The sequence below is a fragment of the Suricata suricatta genome, chromosome 6, assembly GCF_006229205.1.
Source record: "Suricata suricatta isolate VVHF042 chromosome 6, meerkat_22Aug2017_6uvM2_HiC, whole genome shotgun sequence".
Taxonomy (NCBI): Eukaryota; Metazoa; Chordata; class Mammalia; order Carnivora; family Herpestidae; genus Suricata; species Suricata suricatta.
In genome coordinates this window covers 40,194,210-40,207,501 of record NC_043705.1, presented here as the reverse complement: position 1 = coordinate 40,207,501, position 13,292 = coordinate 40,194,210, and the positions used below count along the sequence as shown (strand labels likewise).

The 13,292-nt window shown below is 39.3% G+C and overlaps 1 protein-coding gene across 2 annotated transcripts; it reads right to left on the bottom strand.

Moving 5' to 3' along the window:
- Positions 1-1,128: 1,128 nt before the first annotated feature.
- Positions 1,129-6,299, bottom strand: GAPT (GRB2 binding adaptor protein, transmembrane). 2 transcript variants are annotated; one of them, XM_029941387.1, is made up of 2 exons: positions 6,213-6,283; positions 1,129-2,944 (listed from the first exon to the last, which is right to left on the bottom strand). In XM_029941387.1, the coding sequence occupies exon 2, from the start codon at positions 2,931-2,933 to the stop codon at positions 2,073-2,075; it is 861 nt and encodes a 286-aa protein (XP_029797247.1). In that variant the 5' UTR covers positions 2,934-2,944; positions 6,213-6,283; the 3' UTR covers positions 1,129-2,072. The 2 variants fall into 2 exon arrangements, 1 of the variants encoding a protein (XP_029797247.1); XR_003909564.1 differs by having other exon boundaries at positions 2,755-2,842; positions 6,213-6,299.
- Positions 6,300-13,292: the final 6,993 nt, after the last annotated feature.

Below are 13,292 nucleotides of genomic sequence, written 5' to 3'. Positions count from 1 at the left end.
AATTTAAGGAAAGGTATTAAGCAGGCTGTGTTGTAGCCTATGAACAAGTAATATATTGTATCATTTATCTTGAATGTATCATAGATAAGCTGCTATATAACGACTGCCACTTCAGATAGCTGTGAAATTAGGTGATTAACGAGTTGTTACTTAACCTTCTAATTTCTGTATAAGTCTAATTACATGAAGTAGAAGTTGGTGTTTTGATTTTTTACTTTGCTTTTCTGTTTGGAGTGTCATTGCAACTACTGTATTGTAAATGATGGAAAATAATTGCATATGTTAAAAAATATGAAACTTTATAAAGTAAAAAAAAATAAAATTTTTAAATTAAAAAAAAAAACCAAAAATTCATCTCTACCCAACCCTATTGCTCTCAAAAACAAAAGGTTTTTTTTTTTTTTTTTGCTTCAAAGCATTTTTTGTGTATACTGGGGTCCACCCAGGGAAAAAGAAAGCTTACAAGTTTGTTAATTCTCCAGGGAGACTTTAATACTGAAAATTAGCAAAATGGTATTAGTTAACTGAAAAGATGAAAAGAGGATGCTGAGGTACTGCACAGACAGGGACTGCAGGAGAGAGCCCCACGCCTGGGCCTGGGACTTGGAGCTCAGAGGGTCACATGTGTCTCCTCCAGAGGAGGTTCTGAGGAGCTGCCTCTCAGAATCTAAGTTGAGCCTATTACTTGGCTGGTGCTTGCACCTCAGACAGTGTGCAATTGAGCTGATCCCAGGAATGCCAGAAGAAACCACAAAGAACTGGTGATGCTGGAGTAAGTTACATGGCCATGGTACCTGCCAGGTCCACAAGGAGAATGAGAAAGAGCCAGCCCCTTTTGGTTCCAATCGCCTACCAGCCTTCCATGGTGCTCCCTATGAACAGAGCCCAATGTGGATCCTCTTGGCAAAGGAAAAATGTTGCTTGCAGAATCTCAGCTTAAGCAATTCAGAGCAGCATGTAAGAGGAAGAATTTAGGGGTAAGACACCACAGCTTAAGAAGTAGCATAGTATTTGTTTATCATTTTTTCTTTCCTGCTAGGCAATGTGCATTGAAGAACCATGCCTTCCTTTATACTGTTTTACCCCCACCATGTACAGAGTGAAAGTACATAGATAGTACTCAAAAAATATTTCTTGAATGAAAGAATTTATTAGATTTTTCTGAAAACTATTGAGCAAAATACATGCCTTAATTCTTGTCAATTGAACAACACTAAGTGCCACATATGATGTTCTAGGCACTGGAGTTAAAATATGAATATGAGGTACTTCCTTACTATTTATCAAGGAAGTTAACACATTCTCAGATGACATTAAATAGTAACATGCCATAGAAAATATTCATATGTTTGAACTCCCAGAGAATTAAACAGGCAGAAAAATCTATAGGAAACCATAAAAGAAAAAGGTAAAGGTAGGTTTGGAATTCAGAAGACATGTGGAAGAAGTTACCGTACGACTCAGGCTTGAAAGGGGGCAGACCAACAAAGCCATGGAGGAGCGGTGGGTCTGGCAGTTCTCATATGATTATGAGGAAAGCACAGAAGTGAGAAATTAGTAGGAGTTACTGGAAAAGTAAACTGGAACCAACTGTGGGAAATCATAAGTCCTAGAGTTAGAATTATAAATAGCACATATTTTGCAATAAGGAGACGCTGAGGGGTTTCAAGCAAAGGAGTGATGAGGCATTGAAAATATTTTCTGACAATAAATCTGGTAGTATCATGGGTGAAGGGGCAGACACTAGAGCCAGAAAGGTTTGTTAGGAGACTGACAGCAATCTTGAGCCAGAAAAGATGGTAGAGACAGAAATAACAGAAAATGATAACAGGTTAACAATTAGAAGGAAGAATCGATATAACATAATGCAGAATTAATCTAGCAAAAGAAGGGTAAAGAGGGTCTCTGGAATTAACCCACAGTAATACACAGAGAGAAGGTTCAGAGGGTGGACGCAGACAAAAGATCACTGAGTTTTATCCGAAGAACATGATTAACAATGGCATCAGTACAATAAAAGTCCCAGTAAATATTTATCCTCTAAAAGCTAAACCCAATACTTTGAAAAGTTATTATGAATCTGGAAGAATATATATGTCTTCATCTTGAGACACTTCAGAAGTACTCGGGTTCTGGTTGTTATAATATAGAGATGGTGTCTCATTTCCATAGATATGCTCCTCGAAATTGGTCGGCCGAGTGTTCTCATATAGTTCCTTATCAGCTTCTCCTTTATCTCTGGGAGGACGAACTTCCACGTTTTCATAGTTGTCATATCTGTTAGCCCCTCTTCCAGAAGATGTATACTCTTGGGTCTGAACTGAAATTTTATGCTTTGACCTGATAGCGAGGGCATCCGAGAGTGTTTTTACATAGTCTTTTCTCCTGCTGCTTCTCCTTTGCAAAAACCTTGGTAAGGTAAGTTGCACTGGATTATGGTGTTTCCAGTGCCAAGCACACCCAATTCCACAGATCAACAACAGTAAAAGAAGGGAAAGTCCTATAGAAACGGCCACTGAAGTATTTCCACAGCTTTCCAACATTTCTGCACAAGCAGTGCTGTTTAGTAGTATGGGGTGGCCCTTAATGAATTCACAGGTGCAGCCCAACGTAATTCCTTGTAGGGTAGAGTTAAGAAGTAATCTTGGAAGCTCTTTCAGGCATTTCTTTTTCAGAAGTGAGAGAACATCATTTGGCAAAGTCCTGATACAATTAGAGGAGAGGTTGAGTAAACGAAGTCTTGGAAGGTCGTTCTTGTTGTATATGATGTTTTTCACATTACATTCATTAACATACACTTGCACGGTGTCAGGGGGGATATTGCTCAACTCCACTTCCCTTTCTATCAATGAATCACAAAATAAAGCAGAAATCAGTGGAAGATAATGGCAGAGTAGACAACTCAAGAAAGAGAAGGATGAACGAACTGCCATCCAGACACTTCCTATAAATTAAAAACATATTAATTGCATATTTATTTCATAGCATAATAAAGCATATTAATTTTATATTTATTACATAGCATAATAAAAAATCTGCCAATATCTACCACTACAGTAAGCACCAACACTTAGTGAGTTCCTGCTTCAAAACAGAAGATAGTACTAGCTGTTGTGAGGAGAGAAAAAGAGAGGAACTTCTACCTGGCCAAGTGTGAGTGGTTTTATCAATTAGATTTCAACAGGGCTTTTGACAATGAGGCTGATAATTTTCGAGTGAAAGGCAGAAGAGATAAGAGTACACATGTGCAATAATTTCCATTGCTTATCACCTCCTCTGTGAGGCCTATGGTGTAGTCAGGGATGATGTCTTTTCCTTAATCACTCCTTCCTCTGTACTTCCCTATTAATGAGTACATTCTCCATTAGAGCATGATAGCCTAACTTGGAGGAGATTTTGAGTCTTTCTACCTGGTTAAATGGTGGGCAGGGGTCAGGTCTTTTCATCTTTATATTCCCAGAGAATAGCATAATAGCCAGGACAGAAAACATGTTTGAATGATATTTATTAAATAAGAGTAAGAAAAAAATGGCTCCCAATGTCAGCATCTAATTGCTTATGTCAACAGTTTAAAACTTAAGATACATCTTTTAGGGGTGCATGGGTGACTCAGTCCGTTAAACATCTGACTTCAGCTCAGGTCATGAGTCCCCGGTTCGTGGGTTTGAGCCCCATGTCGGATTCTGTGCTTACAGCTCAGGGCCTGGAGCCTGTTTTGGATTCTGTCTCTCCCTCTCTCTTTGCCCCTCTCCTGCTCATGCTCTGTCTCAAAAAGAAATAGACTATTAAAAATAAATAAATAAAACAAGATACATCTTCTAGTGCTGCTTTGACAGCACATATACTAAGATACATCTTCTAAAGGGTATAGTTTATACTTATAAAAAAAGAGCTCTGTTTTTAAAATTTTGTTTAACATTTATTTATGTTTGAGAGAGAGACACACAGAGTGTGAGCGGGGGAGGGTCAGAGAGAGAGGGAGACACAGAGTCAGAGGCAGGCTCCAGGCTCTGAGCTCTCGGCACAGAGCCTGATGTAGGACTAAAACCCATGAACCGTGAGATCATGACCTGAGCTGAAGTCTACCGCTTAACCAGTTGAGCCACCCAGGGGCCCCAGAAAAAAGCTCTTTTATATAACATCAAGTATCTAAAATACTTTGAAAGCCTTCCTATCACTAGGGTTCTCACAACTTCTAGCAAAAAAAAATTTCAGTTAAGATAATTTTGGAATGTTTTCTGCCAGTGCTAAAATGACAATGAGGAGACAAATGAAAAGCATTCAACCAGATTAAGTGTTGTATTATGATTTTATCAACAAAATATTATTACTCTATGTTCTCAGCCTAGACACAGAAATAGTTACATTTAATGCCATTTTCATTGTTGTTGGTTCCAGTTTTATTGAGATGTAATTGATATGCAGAATTGTATTTGTTCAAGGCATACAACATGATGATTTGACGTATTATTATCACTGCACTCAATTTAGTTCATCATCACTGCATATAGCTACAATTTTTTCCCTGTATAACTTTTAAGATCTACCCTCTTAGCAACTTTCAAATATACAATACAGTATTGTTAACTATAGTCATCCAATATTGTGAACAGTGCTTGTGGGACAATTATCATCTATTGAAAGTCAGTATTGATAATATTTAATTAAGAGCTTATTTTGTATCAGCTTTTAAACACTTTTACATGCAATATCTCCTTTGATCCTACAGTTGCCATAAGATACTACTGTTATACCCATTTTATAGAAGAGTTAAGGAGAGGATTAAAGACTGTAAGTAACTTCGTGAATAGCAAGAAGTGACTGAATCAGGATTCAAGCAAAGTCTGCCTCCAAATACTATTCTTACTCACATTTCTATAAATGGCTATCATAAACATCTATCACTACATTTTTAAGCTTGATTAGCTCTGAGATTCGTGAGGGCTGGAGTTCTTATTTATCATTATACTACCAAAACCAGCACTAGACACAGAATAGCTACTTTCTTAGATACTTGTTAGTGAATAGAGCAAAGTGCATTAGGATAACAGTAACAATAAACAGGTGAAAAGAAACCCCACACAGTTGAGCCCTGCTTTCAGTGAGTACCCACACACGATCATAAAGTTTTCTAAGTTTGCTTGAGGCTGGAATACATCAGTGGGCGAATTTTCAGTTTGGCATTTCACACAAGATACCAAATTGCAGATGAGATGCAGTTATCTTTTATAAAATTTATTCGATAAAACTATATGGACAGATATCTCAGATCTAGACATCTTTTAATCTCTTTATAACCTTGGTAAATTCTCTCCTTTATAAGGTCAGACATAATGCCTATGTCAGGGCAAATACTTGGCAAATGACTTTAACCATTAGGATCTCATTTCCTTTCTAAAGCAGATGAGAACCAATCATACGTAAGATATTTTATGGTAAAAGTGATTACTCATTTAAGTAGAAATTTGTTAGTACATTTGAACTTAATTTCAAATATAGATTAAAATTAATCACCTTATTAAATGGTGCTAGGCTTGCAACAAAAGTGAGGAAGGCTGAGGAGAAGGTAATAAATTGCTCTCTCAATTTCCAAGATGAGTATTTATTTTTACCATCTGCTTTGTTCTATGTAGGCACTCCAGAACATTTCAAATATTAAAAGTGTTTCTCAGAGAAGCACTTACTGAAATAAACACAAGAAAACTTCTTACAGGAGAAAAAATGTATCCTTTTCTTTTTTCTAAAATAACTTAATAGGAGAAACTCTAAAGGGCAAAAAGGAAAGACTCACTAGAATGAAAAGCATAGGTTAAACAAAAGCCCTTCAAAGATAGTGTAACATCTAACTTTGCCCAATCTGCCAGAAGACTGTTTTTATTTTTGAAAGCAGTTGCAACAGATTAACTAAAAATTATTCACTTGTCTTAAAATAAAAAATGGCTGATAGACTCGTGGAATTTTCAAAGGCAGATACTGTCTTTGTGTTTGGAAACAAGGTAAGAGCAAAGCTTAATCTTATACACGTAAGCATCATACTGGTTAAGACAGATTAATATCACCCTCCGTTTGTAAACTGATTCTTTCCCCTGCCATCACCTAAGGCCATATAAAACTGTGTCTGGTAACACCAAACACGTCTCTGATTATTTGAAATGAGCTTGTTTCTTACAGTTGTTCATTAGCCGTGCACCTTCAGTCAGGTTCTCACCTACCTTGAGACTGCTGTGCCAAGATGTCTTCTGCTCTTTTGGTTAAACCTGCTTTGATGTTCCCCTTTTTTGCTTTGGTCAGTTACTTCCTTCTTTACCTCCTCCTTTCAGATTATTTCATACTTGCATAGTTTCCTGGCTCTAGAGGAAGTTCTTATCAGATGCACCAGAATTAAGATAAATGGCATGAGATTTTGAAAAAGGAAGCTCAGCCCTTCATTGTTCTCAAGTAATAATTCTTCAATTAAATTGGAAAATGATGCACGAAGCCCAGATGCTTGTTTTTATTTGTGCAATATAAATGAAGAGTGCAGGCCTCACTTCAGAACCAATAAAAGTCATTTTTGCACTTGTGCTTCAAACTTCTTTAAAAAGAGATTTCAAAATGCGGTTATGCAGAGATCCTGTCAATTTGTTTGCTTGAAGGCGTACTAAAACAGTCCTCCTTTGAGATGCCAGGTCCCAGTGCTGCAAGTGCATTTACACTTGTCAAACCAGTCTCCCAATTTTGGTTCAGAAAATGTTCACATTCTTTTAAGCTGATGACACAGGAATTTCCCCAAGTATATGCTGAGTTGTGCTATTTCTGTGATTTTCTAGTAGGTAGAAAGTAAAACTGTTTAATAATAGTAACTGGCCGATTCTGGACACTCAGTAAAGTCTCCTAAACACTTGGTGCACTATTCAGTGAATTCTGACAACACCCCGGGGAACAGGGCTGCTCTTCACCCTACGGTACAGAGGAGGCAATGGAAGCAAGGTGGAGACATCATCACCACCCAGGGGGCCTGGCAGTCTGCCCCCCGCACCTGTGTGCTAAGCCACTACATTTGCTGGCTCTCTGGGATGAATAACAGGCTTCCAACATAGATCTCTTATTTAGCATCATTTCTCAGAGACCAACACCACAGAACATAAAAATGGCAACTGCTGACTTAAAACGATGAAATAATCATAAGGCAATGGAAATTTTGCCTTTTAAATTACATTGCAAGTTTCTCAACCCCAGAGGATTTCCTCTGTACCAGGTGACTTAAAAGAAGAAGATTTCATTACTGAAACACCACCAGACATTAGAAGATCAATATTGTCAATACAGATGGGGCACTGACATTGTGCCAGGCATTGTACGAAGCAGTGGGATGTCATAATGAGTGACCTCCCTTGTATCACTTAAAGCCTCACGGAAGAGGCCGTTGTATCCATCGATCATTTCAGATCAAGGTGATAAGGGTTAGGAATACATACTTAAGCAGAAAGGACAGGGGAAGTAAGGAAAAGAGGCATCCATTTCAGAATGGTCAGGGAAGGCATGAGCTAAGCCTCATCAAATAAAAAGGAGTTAATCAAGGTGGGATAGAAGAGTTCTGGGCAAAAACCCCAGAGTGAAAGAGGTTATGAAGGGCTGTGGGAAATGAATTATGAAAGACAGTACTTTATTGGGGTTCCATTCTAAACTGTGAAATCTGCCCCCTGAAACTCCTGTCAGGCCTAAAGAGAGATACATTGTTATGGTTCAGTGGCCAACTTAGGAAAGTTAGAGTATGGTCCAGGGCTAAAAAACAAACACAAACAAAACTGATAACGTAAGAAAAACAATAAAAACAAAAAGGCCCAAGAATTTCATTTCTAGGTATATACTCAACAGAAATGAGGCCCATTTCCATTTATAACTGCTTTAATTAACAATATCCTAAAGCTTTTGAAACATTTCAAAGGTCCCTCAACAACACAACGGGTAAATAGAACATGATAAATCCATGAAACTAAATACTACATATAGCAATAAAAACCTTGAACTATTCATATATTACAACAACACAGACAGACCACACAAATATAATACTTTAAAAAGCTATGCACAAAAGAGTACAAATTATAAGGTTCCATTCTCAAAACAGAAAGCTTATCTGTGAATAGATGATGGTAAAGCTCAGCAAAATGGTGATTACTATAGACTGGAAGCCTTCTCGGATGCCAAAAATTGTTCTACATCTCGATCTTTGTGGTGGTTATATGTCACCATTCATCAAGCTCTCCATTTACAATTGCACTCTATGTAAATTGTGTCTTAATTAAAAGAAATGGGGAATGAATGTTAAGACAATTCCTTAAAAAGTCATGAAAAGTTGGGATAATTAGAGATATGTTTTTAATTCATTCAGATTACCACCTCCTTCTGTAGACTGGTCTGATCTACTGATTTGGATGGAGAAATACTTTGCTCAATTACTGGCAGACCTGAGCTGGTTGAATTTCAAATTTATCTTGAGTTTTTTTCAGTCTAGAGGTTGGTAAGGCTGGTGGTAAGAAAGAGGGGAGTTAGTAATGAACCTTGCGCTTTGGCCCAAAGTAGGGGATTCCTACTTTCTCAGATTATATAAATGGTCTTGCGATGGCACACCCTGACTTACTTAAAGATGTGGTGCAGAAAAATTATGTTCAACCTAAAAATATAGCGGTATAAAGCAGCTGTACCTAAAAGACATAATTCTGGCATCTTGGGTAAATAACACATCTTCTCAGTCTTGCTTTCTTCATTCATAAGTCAACAATGGATTGGGTGATCCCTGAGCTTCCTTCAAATCCTACTAAGTGCAAATGAACAATATCAATGGTCGTGGCCTTCAGAAGAGGATTTCTGAAACTGGTTTTCCTGTGTAGCATACACTTCCTTTTAGTCCAACTCCCTCTTTTCATCATGAGTCTTTCCTAATTGCTACACAGATCAGATAACATGACTTGAAACTTGCTTCAGCTTCAGTTGAACAACACTCCCTCCTTCCCCCAGTGTTTTCCTCTTTTCTTCCTTCAGACTGACATAAACAGACATTGGGAAAACTGAGCAATCATTCAATATGGAAAAAAAAACCCTGAAAACATTTTGCTTCTTCATGACTAAAATTGAAAGCTGTGTAATTTAGCATTTGTATGGTAAAAGGACTCCCCAATCATCTTAGACTGTGGATATGATTTCACAAGTCAGGTAAGTGATAAACTATTTCAACAGTTTTTGTTCAGTTGAGGAGGGCACTGTAAACTAGGATTAACAGTGGACACCAAATCATTGTTAGCTTCTGCCAACTTCTTCAGTAAATGTTAAGATAACAGATCACTAATTTTAAGTAATTGGCTATATTTTGGAACTTTGCCCAGGAATCAGGCTGGATGTAAGACGGGCTGGCTAGCAGACACTCTTTCACAGACAGGATGGCAAAGACCACTGTGACCATTTCAGACCTCGCAGCAGGAGGGGACTAGGTTAGCTTAAAGAGGAAGGCACAACTTCAAATCCTTTGCATTAAGACCCTGAAAAATCTTTGTTGTACTCTGATTCTGAGCGAGAATTAGGAGAAGCACAGAAAAGTAACTACGTTAGATTCACTCTCCCTATGTGGGATGAGTCCCAGCTGGGATGATGTCCTGTGTAACTCTATTCCCATGAGGAGTAGTAGGGGGTGAATAAAAGAACAAACCAAATATTCCCAGACTGGGTGGGGGCTAGGGAGGTGTCAGAAAAGGCCCTGTAACCAGGGTCCCCTTTTCTCCCTCTGGGAAACAGACTTCAGAAGCTAATTCAGGTTCAGCTGACCAGAGAATATTCACCCAGAAAGCAGCAGCTGAACTGCGTGGGGCATACGTGGCTAACGGCCTCAAGTAAGCCGTGGGCTACTCCAGCCGCACCAGGATCTCCGGATCTCCCGTCTGGGCTTCCTTATAGGTACATCAATCACAGAACAAGCTCAAGTCATGTTGTTCTTCCTTCTCTTAGGAGACAGAATTCCCATTATGATATGTGCCTCTTATTGGTTGATTTACTAGAAATTTAAGACTATCTCCTTTTTGTCTTCAGAGTCTATCCCTATCTCTGACATTATTAACTAGCTTGGGTCAGTCATTCTATCACAGAGAATCTCAATGTTCGCATCTGCAAAATGGATTTTGGTGAATAATTGGTTTTCTTTTAATGTTTATTTATTTTTGAGAGAGAGACAGATAGACAGACAGACAGACTGGAGGGGCAGAGAGAGGGGGAGACATAAAATCCAAAGCAGGCTCTAGGCTCTGAGTTGTCAGCCCAGAGCCCAACACAGGGCTCAAACCCACAAACCATGAGATCATGATCTGAGCCAAGGTTGGAAGCTTAACTGACTGAGCCACCCAGGCGCCCTGAGGTCAGTGGTTCTTAACTACAATCATTCACTAAGATTTCCTGAGGCGCTTTTAAAGATACTGATGCTTGGTTCCAGTCCACAAAAATTAAAGCAAAAATATCTGAAGGTATAACTAAAACTTCAGCAGTTTTTTTTTAATGTGTTTTTATTTATTTTTGAGAGACAGAGAGAGACAATGTGAGCAGGGGAGGGTCAGAAAGAGAGAGATACAGAATCCGAAGCAGGCTCCAGGCTCTGAGCTAGCTGTCAGCACAGAGCCCGACGCGGGGCTCGAACCCACAAACGTGAGATCTGACCCAAGCCGAAGCCGGAGGCCTAACCACCTGAGCCGCCCAGGCGCCCCATCAGCAGTTTTTAAAAGCTCCTTGGGTAGGAAGCTCCCACAAGCCAGTATTGAGCACTTAGGCCTTTTGTGAACAAATATCCTAGGACTCTGCTGTATGATCTTGAATCATCCACTGAACTCTTTAGTTGTCTTTCTTTTTTAAAGTTTATCTGTTTATTTTAAGAAATACAGAGAGTGCAAGGGGAGGAGCAGAGAGAGGGAGAGAGAGGATCCCAAGCAGGATCTGCATTGTCAGCACAGAGCCCTACGTGGGGCTTGAATTCACAAAACCATGAGATCATGATGTGAGCCAGAAACCAAGGGTCGGACACTTAATCGACTGAGCCACAGGTGCCCCTTCAGTTTTCTTCACTGTAAAAATAAAACTTGCCAAATAATGTTACAAGAAAAAAAAATCTGGAAAGTCATCAAAGTTCATTGGAGAAATACATGTTATTAAAACCACCTAGGAATCTGTGTGCTGGCTACAATGGCACTAATACTTAACAACTATTGCACACTTGAGCATGTGCCCCAGGGCCCTCTGTGCCCCTTATATGAGTTTTCTTTTTGAATTCTCACAAGCTGAAGATGGATTTTATGCACTAGTTTGGAGGTGAGGAAACAGAGGAGTTGAGAGACTCAATGACCTACTGACCATGATAGAGCTTGTGCCAGAGTCTGAATTCAAACTTAGACCATGTGATTTGAGTCTAGAGCTGGTGCTTTTAACGTATGATAAAAGTACTAAAGTATTAGCATTATGAGCTGCCCTTCTGCTCTTTATTTATGTAACCAAATTCCTGAGAAGTCCCCAATTAAAATCTGCTTTATTCCAAATGGTACATAGGTGAATCCCTCTCTATTTCAGAATATTTGACCTGAGCTAGAGGTGGTGGCCCTGCTGGTGGGGGTCAGTAAGTTTGGTTGTGGGAGGAGAGCTTTTGCTTGGGTTCTAAGGAAGTCTGAGGGTTCTTAGAAAGTAATGGAGGAGGTATAAAAAATGAGAGACTGAGGTGTAAGATCAGGAAGCCCATGATTAAGAATCTTTTTTCTGGGAGTGCCTGGGTGGCTCGGTCACGTAAGCATCCTATTCTTGATTTTGGCTCATGCCATGGTCTCATGGTTTGTGGATTTGAGACCCACAACAGCTCTGTGCTAACAGCATGGAGTCTGCTTGGGATTCTGTCTCCTTCTCTCTCTGCCCTTCCCCTACTCACTCTCTCTCTTAAAAAAAAAAAAAACTTAAAAAAAAAGAAATCTTTTTTCTGTACATTTCATAGGAGAGTGACATGCCCACCATGGGACCTGAGCATAATGACCCCTGTTTACTATCATGGAGAATGATGAAAATGGTCTTATGTTTAGCTGTGACTGGACTTAGCGCTATTCCATATAGAGTCTACTCAGCACTCTGTATATGCAAGGGTATATCTTTACTCCAGACCTCATCATCTCTTGCCTGAGCAATTTACCGGTCTTCTGCCTTCTGATGTGGTCATCCTACAGTACTGTATCTTCAAATTGACAGAGTGTTACTTCTCAACTGTAAATCCCACATCAGCCCCCTGCATAAGATCCTTGAGTGGTCCCTGTAGTCTGAGAGTTAAGTCTCAACCCCTACCACAGGCAGAAAGGCTTTTCAAGGTCTAGCTCCTGCCTGCTGTGGTCTCCTCTAGCCTCCTCCTCTTATTCAGCCCCAGACACAACTGTCTTCTCTCTAACTCTCCAACTCTTCCAGTTCCTTCCTGCCAAAGGCCCTGCATTAGTTTCTCCTTTTACCTCGACTGTCTTCTCCCAGATCTTCCCATGCCTAAACACCCCTCCCCCAGGCTTCCTCTTAATGTCTCCTCCTTAGGGATGCTTTGTCAGACTCTAAGTCCACTCTAAAGTCCACCCCTACACTGCCTCCTGCCCCCTCCCACACCCTCCCTCATTCTCACTGGCTTTCACACCATACCATTTATTTTCATCATAGCCTGTAGTACTAACATTTTTATATACATATTTGTTTATCCTTTTATTCCCATACCTTATGAGTGTTAATTTAATAAGAACAGGGACCATGTCTTATTCACTGCTCTGTTTCTAGCAGTGTCTATCATGCCATGTGAAGGAGGTCAATAAATGTTTGCTGAGTGAATAAATGAAAGTGATAGGGATAAATCTGAGAGAATAACCTTTGAGCTAAAGCAAACATAAACACACACCAGAGTTAATAAAACATATATATATGTATATACATGTCTATATTCCATATTAATACCAAACATATAAATGCTTATATATATACATATATATTTATACACACATATTTTAAAGAGCACCAATGTATTAACACTTGAGTAGAAAAACTGAAAATCACTACTACTTTGGAAGCCCCAATTTGCCCTACCCTGTGACATTATTCTCCCTCATCTCCAGAATACAAATGATCCACATTTTTCTGTTAATCAGTCTGCCTTTTTAAAAAACAGTTTTGCCACCCATGTATGCATCTCTAGTTGTGGACACCCCGCATCCCTGACTGTAGACAAAGTCCCTTCTGGTGGGCTGGAGTGTCAGTGGAACCACCGTCTAAAA

Excerpts from the sequence above, each read along its gene's own strand:
- GAPT (XM_029941387.1), bottom strand. The coding sequence starts at position 2,933 with ATGGCAGTTCGTTCATCCTTCTCTTTCTTGAGTTGTCTACTCTGCCAT.